At 39.9% G+C, this 17,161-nt stretch overlaps 1 protein-coding gene across 2 annotated transcripts in view; it reads right to left on the reverse strand.

Moving 5' to 3' along the window:
- Positions 1 to 911: 911 nt before the first annotated feature.
- Positions 912 to 17,161, reverse strand: part of LOC114667681 (zinc finger protein 239-like) — a 30,104-nt gene continuing 13,854 nt past the window's right edge. For both annotated transcript variants that reach the window (XM_028823076.2, XM_028823092.2), the window contains exons 3-4: positions 7,283 to 8,891; positions 912 to 2,657 (exon numbers count right to left, since the gene is read on the reverse strand). In XM_028823076.2, the coding sequence (XP_028678909.1) occupies positions 8,122 to 8,891 (770 nt within the window). In that variant the 3' untranslated portion in view covers positions 912 to 2,657; positions 7,283 to 8,121. The remainder of the gene's footprint in view (positions 2,658 to 7,282; positions 8,892 to 17,161) is intronic.

Here is a 17,161-nt window from a genome sequence, read left to right on the forward strand (position 1 = left end):
CAATACACATAACCGGGCAAACTACATACCACAGGTAGTGTACAGGAGGAGCTAACAGGATTGGGCTGGTCCAGATGGAGAAGGCATAAGGGGCTTTTTATGCTCTCTCAAAGGACAGTGCCCTGCTCCCTACCAAGGCATAGCCCTTGGCAAAATGTGGGGGTAACCCAGATCAGCACAAGGGAGGAACCAGAAATGAGGTCATCAGGGCCAAAACCGGAAGTGAGGTCATTGGGATTAGGCAGAATTTTCCATAAACAGTCTGCAGTGGAAAGAGAGAAAGGATCGTTATACTCCGTCACCACCTGGTCTGGAGTGGAATTACCTTCATTCAGGCCATTTAGCTACCTCCCACGCACACGCGTGTGACAGTGCATTTTAATTGAATTAATTATTTTATGACTTTATTTTTAGTCACATATGAACAACAAAACCTTAGTAAAAGAAATAAAAATTATTTTTTACTTTTTAGTGCATTTTTGAATAAAACCAGGTCACTTAAAAATCTATTTCTTTTTCAACATATATATTTTATCAGCATCAATAGTACAAGAACCTAACAGCATTTAGCACTTCTGATTACTGCATAGACACTCAACAAAGTTAAACAAACCATCAACTTCAGCCCTTAAAATCAAGTCTAAAAGACTTACCATTAAACATTTTTAATGTTTTCTAAATAAATGTGATGCATTGATAAAACTCTAAATCTGCCAGCACATTGTCTGAATGAACAAATGACTGTCATGCCACCTTTAATAGGCGTTTTGAAATGTGAGAAGATGACATTCAAATGCTCCAAATGTTAGAAAAGTTCCATTACATTTGTACAAGCCACATTTGAACATCGTGCTTGGGATATTTCTATGAATTGTCCTGTGCCTTACACAGTGCCCTCCATAATGTTTGGTACAAAGACCTATTTTTCCTCGAGTTACCCCTCTGCCCCACAGTTTTAAATTATATACCAAATAATTCAAAAGTGATTAAAGTGCACACTCTTTTAGGGATATTTGCATACATTTTGGTCACTCCATAACACTTTTCTTATGTAGTTCCCCCATTTCACAGCACCATCATGTTTGGGAAAATTTGTGATTCCTGAGGTGGGTTTCATTGCTTCAAACATGAGGGGGACCATTCAGCTAATGTCACTGCTGCAGCACACTAGCACAATCCCTCACTGTGACTGTAAGTGCCAAGTCAGGAGTTTCCATTCTTTTTAGCCGTTTTGGTGTATATATGAGAGGGGCTACTTAAAACTCACAAAGCAGACAGAAAGTCATTTCAAATAAGAAAAATCAATTCATTATCTTCAAGTTTACAAATCGCACCATCTTTTCACAAAAGAATTCACATATGTGGCCATTTTGTAGAATTTATTTTCTAAACAAACTGTCTTTCACAAGGCAATGAAATATCCTTATCATATCACATTGCCTAGTTGACTTTCTTTTATCTCGATTTATAAATGGCGAGCTTGACCTGTCCAATGAAGAAATTCCCAAAATAACATTTATCACTATTACTCAAATTTCCAGAGACATCATAAATAAATACACAATCATTAAAAGGCAAGTTAAGAACACTGAAACCAGAGATAAAAACATTCAAAACAGGTTGAAGTCTAAGATAAAAAAATAGTGAAAGACTGTCTCTGTCTCTCCACAGAAAAGACATTTGTCTGTGACTGAAAGATCAATCAGTGAGACACAGGCATTTACAGCAATGATGCTTTGCAGTAGACATCACCTGTTCAGGGTTTGCTCCTGCCTTGTGCCCTATGATAGCTGGGATAGATTCCAGCGGACTCCAGCAACCCTGTTTAGGACTAAGCAGGTTAGGAAATGACTGACCAACAGTTCTTTTGTTCAATGGTGGTCTATACAAGTTCTGCAAAGCTGGACTCGGTGTCTCTGATCACCAAAGTTTGGTCCTCTAAGGTGTCTCTGGTGTTTTACTCAGTAGATCCCGGTGACATAGCATTGCGTATTCTGTAAGGCCCTTTCCCTACAGCAATGTCTAATGAAGTCTTTGTACACTGTAGACAGTGTGCATACAGGACTTCAGTATCCTCCAGTTTCCAGAGAGCCAGTACCAAGGTCACATCAGGAAAGCCTTCGTTGGACTCGGGTTCATCTCTGCTAGTGAGGAAATCTCCAATAAGAGATTCTATTTCAGCTGGGTGATTGGCATGGATCTTTCACAGGAGTTGATTAGCTTGCGTCAATGTGTGTAGTCTCCACCATCTTCTCAGTGCTGCTGTTCCTTACTTATTATATGGCAGATCAGAATTATTCAAGACTCAATTAGCAAGGATTGGACTCTTACAGATTGTTTAAGGTTCCTGACTGATAATTCTAGAGCCCAAAAGAGACTAGCAGGGCTCCAGTCATCTCGAGGCTCAAAACGATTCTGCACTCTGAATAATATGCTATAAAAAGGCAGGAGGCATTGTTGACAGCTGCCTATTAACAAAGGGTGCCTTGTCAATATGTAGGTGTCGCACTTTTCATAAAACACAGAGAAGTGGCCTTCAGGACAGATCTGTAGGGTGATACAAACGTTTTTGCAAAGCTTGACACCAGTAAGCATTTTCTTCAGCTGCAAATATCAACAAGTCTTTGTCTTCATCGGTTGATTGGTTGGCTGGTAGGCTGAAAGAAAGAAAGAAAGAAAGAAAGAAAGAAAGAAAGAAAGAAAGAAAGAAAGAAAGAAAGAAAGAAAGAAAGAAAGAAAGAGAATTTATTGAGCTTCTGTAAAAAGCCAAATTTCCCCCTGGGGACAAATAAAGTCTATCTATCTACATATATTAATTTTAATAATAGCTAGTCTGCAATGGAAAGACAGCAGAAAAGATGACCATGTAGCAGTGAATCTTCAAAACTGTTAAAGTTGATGTGATAATTAAAGGTTACAGAATTTTGTAATATTGGAAACATTTCAAAACCCAAATACTTAATACAGCTGGTCACTGGAACTAATACAGGGTACAGCACTGACTATTGGAAGTATTAATTGGAAAAAATATTCACTTTTTCCATTTAATTTCACATTCCGATAAATGCTCATAGGACGTAAATACTATGAGGGTGTGGGAAAGATCAGCAAAAGCGTTGCTTAGGAATAACAGGATATCATCTTGCATACAATCATATTTTATGAGGAGAACTACAAGCAGTAATTGAGGTGATGGGCCTGTGGGAACAAAAGGCTCCAGAGACAAATTAAAAAGGAGAGAAGAGAGAGGGCATTCCTGTCTGGCACCTTTGAAAATTTGAATGGGGTGTGATATGTTTGAAGTGGTGAGAATAGCAGCCATGGATGAAGAAATCATATTAATAAAAACTTTCACCAAATCAATTAACCTCATAAAGCCAATAGAGCTTCCAGACCTAATAAAGTTGAGGCTATACCTAAAGTGTTCAGAAGGTGATGCCTACTGTCAGCAGCCTGATGAGACCTATCATTTCAAAGAAAAGAAAAAAATATATATATATTGAAAAACAGCAAACTGTAGGAACAGGACAAGGCAGAACCACTGCACCTTGCAGAAATACGAGTCTAGCTGACACTGCTACTGAATAAATGTTCAGATGGCTTAAAATGAGTGCCTGCTTATAATTCCAAGAGCTAAACTTAAAAGAAGTGGTGAGGCAGCCTTCTGCTGTTATGCACCTAAAATCTGGAATAGCTTACAGATAGAAATTCACCATTAAAAATGCATTATCTTAACATGGCTTTCTCATGGCTTCATTTTAGTTTAATCCTGATATTCTATATTTGCATTTAATTATCATTATCATTCATGGTGGCTCCAAAATTTGTATTAATCCCTACTTTCTCTGCTGTTCTTTTTCCAGTGTTCTGTGGTGTCAATCTGTGCCACCACCACCACCTGATCAAAGCACCGTGATGTTCCTACACTAATGGATTAAAGGCCAGAAGTCCACATGACCGTCATCATCAAGTTCTTCCATGTGAACCCTGAATATCACGAGGACTGATTGAGGTCATTTATATTAGGTAGAATGCCTAGAGGGGGCTGGGTGGTCTCGTGCCCTCAGAACCCCTGCACATTTTGTTTTTTATCTCCAGCCATCTGGAGGTTTTTTTTTGTTTTTTTTTCTGTCCTCCCTGACCATCAGACCTTGCTTTTATTCTATGTTTTATTTTTTATATTTTAAGTATATTTTTATATATACTTTCTTCATCCTGGTGGAGTGGTTGCTCTGACGCTAGGAATCTGCACTGGCAATAAGAAGGTTGCTGGTTCGAATCCTGTAAATGCCAATAGGGACTCTGCTCTGTTGGGCCCTTGAGCAAGGAAGGCCCTTAACCTGCAATTGCTGAGCGCTTTGAGTAGTGAGAAAAGCGCTATATAAATGCAAAGAATTAATTATTATCCTGTAAAGCACTTTGAGTTACATCATTTGTATAAAAAATGTGCTATATAAATAAATGTTGTTGTTGTTGTTAAAAGTTATCAATATTATCAGCAGCTAGTTTCAGATCATCAAAGGTGACATGCCCTGGCCCATGGGGCACCTTGAGATGGGCAGAATACAAGACAAACGGCTGTAGAGCAATTCCAAAAGCGCACTTTATTGGTGGAATCAATGCTTTTCAAGCTTGAGCCAGAAGGGAAACTGGGATAAAAATATATTCTCTGGCATTCATTAGACAGACTTGAGGCTTTCCGTGCCACCCTCAAAATGATGTGCAAACTATGTGGCCATCAACGTACTTTAAAAAATCTTAAAACTGAGGCTTCAGGCAAGAAGAGTTCCTGTTACACCAGCATATCCTTGGCAACGTTCAGTTATCAGAGTAGATTCTCAAAGTTCAGGGAAGACTATAAAGCAGCTCCTTTTAACACCTGAATGGCATCACAGCATTCATCATTTTCTTTAAGACCAATAATGTGAATATTACTTTTCTGGTTTTGGTCATCCAGCTGGAATAATTTACTAGTGAGGTATGTAACCTCATGCTCTACTAATAATATTTTTCCATTGGGAGAACTCACTTTTAATGTGCTGAGCACATTAGAAATCTTTTTCTGTTCTTCTTAAACTCATTAACATCTCGTTTAATTATATCAAGGTCTTCCCTAAAATTCAGCTGTAACGTTACAATTTCACTTGAAACAAACTTCAAGTCTGGGCATTTGACATGCATTGTGGAGGGCTCCTCATCCTCATCAGACAAGGCCTTCCCTTGAACTGGACTCTTTTTGTGCAGGCTCACAATTTTAGAGTAGGATCTCCTGCCAGATGGCACTGATGGATACACCAGTGAGAGGCGAGTGAAATGCACGATAATAGCTTTACCGCTGGAAGGAAAAAAGCAGGTAAAGCCGAGGGGAAAAATGTGGGCATCCCAGGACAGCTTTTGTTTTTTTTTTTTTGACAAACCCGATTTTGAAAAATGTGCTCTTATAAAAGCAGCTTTAAACCATTTGTGTAGATTAAAAAGCTAGTTTGATATTTCATACGTGCCAATAATATAATAATGCTTATCGTATATACTCGTGTATAAGTCGGGTCTTGAAACCCGAAAAATTGATCATAGAATCAGACCCCAACTTATATGCCTGTTCAAAAATACACTTTTTTTTTTTTATTACTAGCAAAATACCCGCGCTTCGCAGCGGCGAAATACTACCTTAAAATTGTTATTAAGAAGAAAAGTAAACATTATTAAAGTGAGGGAAAATATACAAATAATTATTTGTTAAGGATCTCTTTGTACACCATGTTGTCAGTTTGGCCCTCCAGTTGTGATATGACCAAGCTGTGCACTGAGCTTACTCTTGAGCATGCAACGTATAGTTGGCCATGTGAAAAGCAATCCTGCCTCAAATCAATGCCAACCTTTTGTAGGGTCTGTCCCTGAGACTTATTGTCATTGCAAAGCAGAGCCTTACTGGAAACTGGAGGCGTCTGAATTGAAATGGGAGATCAGAGGGTATAATGGGGATGTGAGGAATAAAAAGCTCTCCCCTGAGCCACTGCCAGTAAAATAGTTGCCTGAATGAGGTTCTTTTGCAGACACGTGACCTGAAGTCTCGTGCCATTACAAAGTTTCGGTGGCTGTACGCAAATCCACAATCGGGTTTTTTGAGCCAAACCTGTTGTTTTTGTATGAGCCGCTTTTTATTATTGGAATCGTACCTAGAAACAGAAGCTCTATTAACTTGTGGATTTGCGTGCAATTATTTAGCGGCAGCGTCTCTATGAACTTGTGGATTTGCCTGCGAGCACTTAGCGACAGAGTGTCTATTAACCTGCGGATTTTTCTGCGAGTATTTGGCGGCAGCGTCACGAAGTTGTTTCTGCCTAGCTGCATCAGAAAATGTACCACGATGTCTGACACGCCTCCTCCTACGCTTTGCACTCATGGGACGGAAGGACAATCCTGACCGCTTTTATATAGTAGTAAGATTATTATTATTATTTTTTTAATATCTTCTTGCCTCCTCCAATCTCGCACCAGTTTCCCAAACACATTGAATTTTGTTGCAGCAGTGCAGTTACCAATTTCTTTCACCACTTCAAAGACTTTAAACTTAAAATCAGCTTCATATTTTCTTCTGATCAAACTCTCCATTGTAGATAAGGGATGTTCTCTACATAAAGGAGTATGAAAAAAAAAAAAAACACAAAGCAGTGCAAACATTTCGATATACTTCGGAGATTACCATGTGATCACGTAGGCACAATACACAGGAAAAAAAGGCAGTGTGCTATGTAGTTACTCTCTTATGTGGGCGTTAGCATACCATAATCTCTTGAACCAATAGCGTGAGTTTTCCGCATTCAACTTATACGACCGACATTATAAAATACCGGAAATTATACGGTAAAATCAAGCCCTGACTTATCCGTGGGAGAACTTAAACACGAGTATATATGGTACATTTTTTAGTATTAGTTTAAAGTTGTTTTTATTTTCCAGTAAATGACAGAAGCTATAAGTGGATAAATTTAGTACGTGCACATGGTAAAGTAAATCGGGTATCCCACAATGATCATATCATTTTTTATAAACCCCATAAATAATTCCCCAAAGCCCAATGAAATGCCCCCAATTTCTTGTTACTCTGGTGGGGAAAAAAAGTCACATGTCTCATAACAAACTATACTATTGCTCGCTAAAAAAATGTAGATGTTGTTGAGAAAAATTAAAAACACACATGTACACAAAAATCTACCTGCCTTGTTAAACCGTCTAATACAATATTTCTAGTCAGATAAAGAAATGTCACCTTAAGTTTTACCTAATAATGGTTCAGTACATCAGGCTTCTGTCGGGTTGATTTCTTCAAAGTTTCTTGGTGTGCTTGATATCAAGGCAAGAGTGAACCTCACTCTTTAGTCATGACAGTTTATTTGTACTGCTTAATTTGTTATTCTGTTAAGTTTGTAGCAGGGGCTCATCATTGCATCTGCATTATTCCTATTAATGATTCTTTTTGCACTTCATAGAGAGTTATAGTAATTGGCGGGATGTCTGGATGGACCTGAGAGTTTCCTGTTCATCCAAGCATAACTGATGCTATTTCTGTTGTTTTGTTACACACTTGGCATATCTCACATTGCATTTTCTGGTACTTTATTTGCCTCTTCTTTCTTAGAGCGGAGTAGTCATTAAAACTGATACTTCTGTTATCCAGGGTTCCTTAGATTGTTTTTCCTTGGTGACTATATCCAGTTTTCAGGCATCGGTTCTTTTCTGTCACTTGGTATCGATGTGTCTAACACCTTCTCATTTGGCATTATGCAGCATGGATTGTGGCCCCACTGCCTTTCTGGTGCTAGCAAGTTGTACTTTTTATAGATTTTCTGTTGACTGAATCTGCCTACATTGGTGCATCTTTCAGTGTATATGTTTATAGCTATCAGGACCTCGCGCCCATCAATCAGATGAGGGCCAGCTTCCAGTTCTGTTTGGCTAAAGCACCAATTATTGGCTGTGGAATTTGTTCTATTAAGGCCTTGTCCACAGGCTGCAGTCTTCTACAGCCGTGATTATTTGTTCATCTTCTGGTTGTAGTTCAGTCTTTATAAGCCATCCATGTGTACGTTCGTGGTACCCATGGGTCAGCATATTTCTTCATTATACTTGTGGACTTGTGTGAGTTCTAGTGTGTCTCTGAAGATTGCTCATTCGTGAAAATGATTTGCCACATTCCAAACAGCAATAGGGCTTCTCCCCAGTGTGAATTCTTGCGTGATTCCGAAGATTGCTCCTGTCATAGAATTGCTTGTCACATTCAGAACAGCAAAATGGCTTCCCTCCAGTGTGAACTCTGGTGTGCCTCCAAAGACTACTCCTGCCAGAGAATTGTCTGCCACATTCTTTACAACAAAACGGCTTCTCTCCTGTGTGAATTCTAATGTGTCTTTCAAGAGTACTCCCGCGGCAGAATTGTTTGCCACATTCGGAACAGCAATAAAGCTTCACTCCTGTGTGAATTCTCGTGTGCCACCAGAGACTACCCCGGCCAGAGAATTGTCTGCCACATTCTTTACAGCAATACGGCTTCTCTCCTGTGTGAATTCTTTTGTGGCTATGAAGATAGTTTCTTTGTGAAAATTGTTTGCCACATTCGGCACAGCAATATGGCTTCTCTCCTGTGTGACTTCTACTATGTATCCGAAGACTACTCCTGCGAGAAAAGCGTTTGTCACATTCAGAACAGCAATATGGCTTTTCTCCTGTGTGAATTCTTTTGTGGCTCTGAAGATGGCTTCTGTGTGAAAACTGTTTGCCACATTCATTACACCCATACGGTTTCTCCCCAGTGTGAATTCGAGTGTGTTTCTGAAGATTACTCCTGTCATTGAAATGTTTTCCACATTCAGAACAGCAGTGACGTGCTCCCTCTGTATGTAATTAAAAAAGAAAAAGAAAATCTTATTTTCAATCCACTCCCCTTCTATTGATATTAAGTCACAAAATTAAATAAACGCTCATTGAAATTATGAACAACTATTCATAAGTATAAGCGATCAAAACATTTAAACACCATATGGGCAAACATTCAACCACTGAAGCACAGAAACTGAAACAGTAAACTAATTAGATCACATAACAGAGACCCAGCTGGCAAGACCATTGGACACATTTTCTGAACATTACAAAACTGCATCAATACTTTGTCATCAAACATTTAAAATGATATATTGATCTTATTTGATTTGATTAATAGAGGTAAAAAGTGAAAAATCTTCATTTATCAAGATACCGAAGAGAATTTTATTCACAAAACAGAGTGCCAATCCAAGCGAAGCATGTAAAATGCATCTTGGGAAATAAGATGTTCCCTGGCATTTCTCCACACTTATACCAAAGGCATTTACACGGAAATGTGCAACAAAATGGCTTATTTAAAACACTAAAGCAAAATAAAGAAATTGATTAAGCGACATATTAATGCACAGGCCTACAGGAGCTTCAGTGGTCTGTGAGAAAAATTACCAAATGAAAAAACCCAGAATGAGTGTAGTTATTTCTGTCTACAAAGAAACCAGGACTAGTCAGCCTTGTGACATACTAGTGACATTTATACTCTCCGTTATACAGTTACTGGGTGCACACTGTCAAGATTTATACTAATCAAATTGAAATGTGCTCCGTTTTACTGTGTATTTAATCTAATTTGTGTATTAATGCATAAAAATGATGTCTGGTTTAATTGCCTCGGTTATAGCTTTGTAGACAGAAACATCAAGCACTCCATGCCTGTATTCACTAAAGAGCTCTAAACAAAAATAAATACAATTGAACTAAAAAAGATAAATGAACACATTCTGTCATAAATAAGCATTTCCAATCCATGCTTTCAGAAGATTTTTAGTTCATTTCATTGACATCAGGAGACTCTTGCTAATCAACTGTACATAGAGGGCCCCCATTCTTCAGCCTGACAACTTCCCTTACTGCTGGCATACTTTGAAGATTCTTAGGGATGCCATCATGAGAAGCATCAGCAAGCTTAAGGCCAGAACTCCTTGCAATGGTCTCAACTGTGAACAGAGTGTTTCATCACTTGAATCCGCTCAACAATAAATGGTGAGCAGCTGACAGGTCAGTAGCTCTCTTTACCCAAATGTTCAGACCATTTGACCTCAGGGTGAGCACCAACACAATCAATTACAGATCACTGACCCAAGAAATTCTGGTACCAAGTATGCTCATGAGAACTACTTATAGCGCCAACACATAGAAAATGTCATGTGATTTCCACTGTCTGTCTGGTCTGCTTGTACAGGCACTAAGACAACTCATATATCCTGTGTTAGGAATAGCCAGGTGATCGACAGTGACACTCCCAAAAACTTTTTAGAAGGAATCTGCATAAAATCACACCATTTTTCAAAAGGAGGAAAACAGTAGCCATCAGGGGGAAAAGATGCGGAAAAATTACTAACTGATCAGCATCTGCATTTGTCATGAAAACTGATTGTGTAGCTTCAAAAGTCAGCGATCGTCTCCAGGAATGTGAATCTTGTATTCCGTTATAACTAGTAGACTGGGGTGAGCTCGTGAAGATTTTTTCTGTAATGACGCAGCACTGACTGCGGCAGTGTAGATTGTAGCCGGCATCTATAATTCATTCGGCTTTTATAAACAGTTGGCGTAAACTCTTGACTAGTGTGTGGACTATGGAAGGGGCTAGAGATGTGTTTTCTACTGTATACATTTTCATTTACACCAATATGGATTTAGTGTGTGTTGGGGTAGAAAAGGGATTATTGCTGTTTTTCATCTTCTATCTTTCAATAGACTGAATTTCTATTTTGTATATTTCTTCCTGCTTACTAAAATTGCCTTAAAACGGTCTTTTTGCATATATTGTATAAATTCAATAAACAGTTTAAAGTTTGTAATCTCACAAAGGGGATGTAAGACAGGGAGCTTCTGCAATAAGAGCATAAGTTTAATGTGTCACTGTGCTCTGTGCAAATAGATCTTATAAATCTGTGTTTTTCTACTCACATGCACAGTTGACACAGAGCCAGAATTAGCACAGGGGTTCACCATATAAGAACTGCTAGGCAAGCATTATAAGACAAGACAGATAGAGACAATTGTGAAATGGGCAGTCACACTGAGGACCATTGTATACTATTTCTGTCTGTCAAAGTCAGCATGAAACTGTATCCTCTTTTGCCTTGTTTGGAATGACATGATTCACCTAAGTGGGGGCCTGCATATGAAGAAAGAGTATAAAGCCTTGGAACATTGCCTGGCACACCTTTGAAGCCAACGGACAGATGGGAGATAATGTCACCCGATCCGGAAAATCTTTCCAACGCAGCGGCGAAAATAGCACACTCTATACATTGGGTCCCCACTGCTGGACTGGGTTTTTCCATTGGCTTCCTTCATCTGATATGCAGTGTAAGCAGACATTAAACAAAACTAAGTTATTTCTCCTATGTGATTTCTTACCGCCGTATCACTAATGATATAAAAAGGCAATACCCCTCCCTATCTATACAGTTTCGGGTTATGTAACATGCCATAATTACAAAAGAATTCATTCTCAGGGAGCTAACGCCCCCTGCTGGATACAGCTTCAGGGTGTGATATTGGCCTATCCTTTTATTAGCCATGTTACAGTTAAGAAGGTGAGCAGTAGCAGTTGGCCCATGTCAGAATACCGGGTCCGTTCAGTAGACACTGATTAACCCAATCAGAAGCACAAATCTCCACACAACATCACACTAAGGACCACAGAAAGACAGCACATTGCTTTCCAAACAACAAGCCCTGGATTTACTAAGGAGCTAAAAGGTCTACTGAATGAGGAAAAGGAGAGTAATCAAATTCGGTGACAGAGGCTCTGAAGGACGTACAGCGTGTGCTAAAGAAAAAGCTGAGTGAAGGAAAGGCAGCTTACAAAGCTAAAACAGAAAACAAATTCACTCAGAATAACATGAAGTTATGTCTAAAATGGACTCAGCATAATTACTGGACTAAAGCAATTCTGAGCTCAGGTGCTAGAAGGGGATGTGGACAAAGCTAAAGGTCGGAAACCAATTCTTTAATAGATTTTCCCACCTTCTTCCAAAGACCAGTCTCCTCATACCATCCCTGCTACATCAACAACTCCTACCACGTCAACTGGAATGGCCAGGGACAAGTCCACTTCTGACCATCAGTGTGGGTCATAACTGAAGACCAAGAAAGGAGATAACTGGGGAATCTACACACAAGAAAAGTTGCGGGACCGGACAGAGTCAGTCCTCGAGTTTTTAAGGCCTGCGCTGACCAACTTTGTGGTGTCCTGTGTCACCTGTTCAGTCTGTCCCCAAGGCTTCAGAAAGTGTCACTACTGTGGAAAACATTCTGCATTATTCCTCTTCTAAAGAAAGCAGGTGTCTCTTCACTTAATAACAACAAACCAGTGGCACTTGTGTCTCACATCATGAAGACCTTTGAGAGGCTGGAACTGGACAATGAGTCCTCTTGTGGTAGACCACCTGGATCCACTGAAGTTTGCCTATCGGACAAAGATTGGAGTGGAGGATGCAATTATCTACCTGCTCCACAAGGCTTATTCTCACCTGGAGAAAGCTGTGCTTTTTTGATTTCCCCAGCGACTTCAATACCATCCAGCCATCCATGTTAAGGGGTAAACCTAGAGATAAACAAGTGGATGAGCAAATATTGCCCTGGATAATGGACTGTCTATTGGGAACACCACAGTTTGTGAGAATCAAGGAATTGATTTGTGCAACACAAGGAATTGGATTGTCTCCTTTTCTCTTCACTCTGCACACCTCAGACTATTAAAATAACACCAGGCCATGTCACTTACAGAAATTCTTAGATGATTCTGCACTTATGAGGTGTGTTGATAAAGGGGATGAGACAGAGGAGAGAAGTCACGTGGAGAACTTTGTTTCTTGGTACAAAGACAATTGACTGCATGTTAACACCAGCAAAACCAAGGAACTATTTATTGGCTTTTACTGCAACAAAGAGATGCTATGTCTGCTCACTATTCAAGGAGTGGTTGTGGAGGTGGTTTACTCCTACAAGTACTTGGGGGTCAACATTAAGGACCGGTTGAACTGGTCTTGGATCACAGAGGAACTATAGAAGAAAGGGCAGAGCAGCCTCTTTATCCTCAGGAGACTGCATTCCTTTAATGTGGGAAGTGACATCCTTCACATCCTCTATAACTCTGTGATCACCAGCTCAAGTTTAAACGATGTTTTGTGCGGAGTTGTTAACATCACTTCAAGAGAGGCCCAGCAAATAAACACGATAATTAAAAGGGCAGGCTTAGTAATAGGATGCACTCTGGACAACCCCCTGGAGGAAGAAGCAAAGGAGAAAATTAAAACAAAACTGTGTGCCATTATGAACAACGCTGCACATTCTCTCCATGACACACTAACACTGAGGACTTTCAGCCAACATATTCATCAAAAGTGCGTCAAGAAACACTACGGGGGTGCAAGTGCATAGGACCTCACTGAGGCTGGGACTGCAAAGTTAGAAGTTTTCTTTTTTTTTTTTAATTATCTTATTTTATAGCTATTCTGGTGTGTTCTCAAACCAAAGTTGTCAAGTGTTTATGTATGTTTATTTTTCTTACTCATCTATCTATTTATATATTTTTTTTAATTTAAAGAGCTTCTGTAAAAAGCCATCTTTCCCCTGGGGACAAATAAAGTTCTATGTATCTCATATTCTCCAAAGAGAAACTAATAATTAGACAAATGTAGTTTGATAAAAGTGTCACAGGTGGCTGGGGGGGCGACCTGGCCGGGACGCCCCGGAGGACCGCTTATGCCTCTCCCAGACCACGTGGAGGCAACCGCCCTGATGGCTATGGGGATCACAGGTGCAGAGCTTTGAAGCTCAACCCTGTAGGAGCCCATGGTCACCGCCAGGGGTGCCCCAATGCCTTTGGAGCCCTGGACCTTAGCACTTCCGCCACACCCGGAAGTGCTGGGTTAAGGATTGGGGACACCCGGAGTGTTTCCGGGTGCACAGCCGGCACTTCCGCCACACTGGGGAGTGCCGGCGGAAGATTGTCGGGAGGCACCGGGAGCACATCCGGGTGCATATAAAAGGGGCCGCCTCCCTCCATTCAGGGGCTGGAGTCGGGAAAGAAGGAAGGACAAGGTCTTGGAGGAGGCAAGGAGGTGGCCTGAAGAAAGTAAGGCATTGTGAGAGTTGGCCTGAACTTTGGGGTTGTGCTGCATTTATTGTAAATATGGAGGACTATAATAAAAGTGTTTTGGGTGACTTGAACATGTCCGCCTGTCTGTGTCCAGCTCATCTTCCACATAAGAAATATGAAGTAACGAGATTGTGAAATGACGTGTGAAATTAATTTTAGCAAAATGTCGCAGAACTATGCAAAACAGTACTTTGTTGTTTCCCTCATAAATAAACAGGCACAACTGGAGGGTAAAGGAGTCTATCCCAGGTCTAATCAGTATTCTGTCAGGTTTAGCTGGGACGCCTCCATGTTGGGAGGAACAGGGGAGCAAGCGTGGCCAGAGTGTTACCTCCCCTGGAACACTAGATGGCAGTGCCCCTGGGTTGCAGAGATGCCTAGGACTCCCTCAGGGCTCCATGGGAGTTGGAGTTTGGAGCAGCCCTGTTGGAATCTGTGGGCACCATCAGGGGTTGCTACGGCAGCTGCTGAGCCCTCATGGGCAGTTCTTCCGCCACACCCAAAAGTGCAGCCTGAAGTAGGTTGTCAAGCACCAGGAGCACTTCCGGGTGCCTTAAAAAAGGGGCCAGCAACCGCTACTCCGGGAGCCACAGTCTGGAGATGAAGGACAAAGCCTGCCAGGAGGAGTGGAGGAGAAAAGAGAAGAGGAAGAAGAAGAAGAGGTTGTGTATTGTTTACTGTGCTTGATGACTGTGTTTGACTTGTGGGAGACGGGGAAGACGTTTCCCACAAGGGAAAAGAAAATAAATAGTTCTTTGTGTTTTGCAGTTGTGCTTCTGCCGGGTTGGGGCGGCGATGCCCAACTTGAAGGTCCACACAGCCAAACAATAATGAGAGACAAAACAAGCCACCATGTGATCAGCTCACGTGTGCCCATCGCACAATATCTGAAAATAAAGAAAGGTGAACGTTTCAGTAAGGCTGAACTCTCAGATGACCAAAACGTTTTGAAGGCATTCTTAGGGGGGGAAAAAAAAAACAAACAGAAAATCAACCATTTTGGAAATGTCTGCTCTGGCAGAATGAAAGCAGCAACAAGCCATGGAATTAAATAATGGGTTTAATTAATAACAAAAATCGGCTTCTCATTGAGAAAAGTGATTGGAGTGAAAACTTGTTGGAGTTTGAAGCCCCAGTTTAGCTGGTCATCTGTTAGCTCGTTTCACGTCTCATTTCTGTTTGGCTGCCATTTAATGAAGAAAGGAATCAATTCAGAGGGCTGAACTCTTCTAACAGGCCTATTAAAGTGATGAGGAAAAGTTAATTAGCAGTGAAAACTGGTCAATGATTTGGAACCGATTAGGGCCACTGCGGCCCTCCAGGCCTGGAGTTTGACACCCCCTGTCCTAGATTATTTTTATTGGCTTGTTGGTGATATTTTCCTGGTACCATTGTTCTCATCATGAGCTGTGAAACTTTAAATCAGGAGTGTTACATTTAAACTTTACATCTAGATTGGTGTTGGTTTAATACTTGAGATTCCTTTGAATAACAATTTGTCACCATCATGCTTTATTTTGGGTATGCGTCTGCCTTTATATTAAAGAGCGTAGGATAATAAACTAAGAAAAAGGAATCAGATGAAGTTGTTATGTGCAATTACACAAATGGCAAGAAAAGCTACTCGAATGACTCCAAAGCTTTTTTTACTTTGTCTATTAATTAAAATGGGACACTGTTTGTGCTTGTGTGGACTGCGAGCTTTAAGAACACCAGTTTACATTTTTAATTGAAAAAATTTAAACAAGAAATTTAAATGTGTTTTTAGTAAACAGCAATTTCAGCTAACAGCAACATGTGTCTTTAACTTGTAAACTTGACAAGCTTGTTAGCCTCGAGTCTTCTTGATAAACATCTTATGAACATTTGGTACTTTTGAGGCTTTTTGAAGATGTGCACTGAGTTTATTATTTGTGCGTGGCAAATGGTACAAGTTTTGGTAAGAAGCAAGTACTGCGTTATTAAAATAGTAATCCAGAAGTACATTTAAAGAATTACAAATGTCTGGCTGGTACCATAAAGGAGAATATAAAAAACAAAACAAAAAAAAAAAAAAACACCTGGAAAAAATACAATAAATATTTATTTAAAAAGCAAAGGGCAATTATTAATGATTTATTATTAAATTAATGATATAAAATTGTTAAAAGCCTAAAATTGCATGTATATTTACATTTAGGCAGCAGTGTTTAATTGCCAATATCAATTAACTGTGTGTGCATGCAAACAGATTTTTTTTGGCTACAGAAACAGTGAAAACGACTATTTTTAATTAAACTTTGTTTGAGACAGGTACAATACAGAAGGAACTAAACAATATGACATCTTGCAATTATAAGAAACTGGTCACTGAACAACAAGCCTACACAATTTCATTTTGTTAATAAAAAATGAACGGTTAACATTTGTGGTGTATAGTCTTATATATAAAACGTTTACATGTGGAAGTGTGTCTGTCTGTCCAGCCCGGAAGTGAGAGGTGGAGTCGGGGTAAGGGCTCCGCCAACGAGGAAACAGAAAACTCGCTTAGATGCTAATAACACAAGTGAGGCCAGCAAGTCGGCAAAACAAAAAGTCTGAAGAAAGACAACGTCGCTTAGCCACTAACATCGGCAGAACGGTATCCCTTTTAGTTTTCCTCCCACCACTAATACGCAAGCGAGGCGAGCACATCAGCTAAACGAATCCTCCTAGGAGAGAGACGCCCAGAGTAGTTCCTTTCAATTAACTGACATCTCAACATTTCAGTTATTTTTCTGATGATTTCAATAGTTTCTAGGACCCCAGGGCTTTTTACAGAATGGGCTTACAGAGCTAGTTTAATTATAAAAATATCAAGGTTAACATTTTTTTAGAAGACATAAGGCATCTGATTATACAGGAGCTTTGTGTAAAAAGTTTTTTAAAAGGATAAAGAAAAATTAATTATTGGCTGATCCGGTAACATGA

Source organism: Erpetoichthys calabaricus, chromosome 1 (genome assembly GCF_900747795.2).
Source record: "Erpetoichthys calabaricus chromosome 1, fErpCal1.3, whole genome shotgun sequence".
Classification (NCBI taxonomy): Eukaryota; Metazoa; Chordata; class Cladistia; order Polypteriformes; family Polypteridae; genus Erpetoichthys; species Erpetoichthys calabaricus.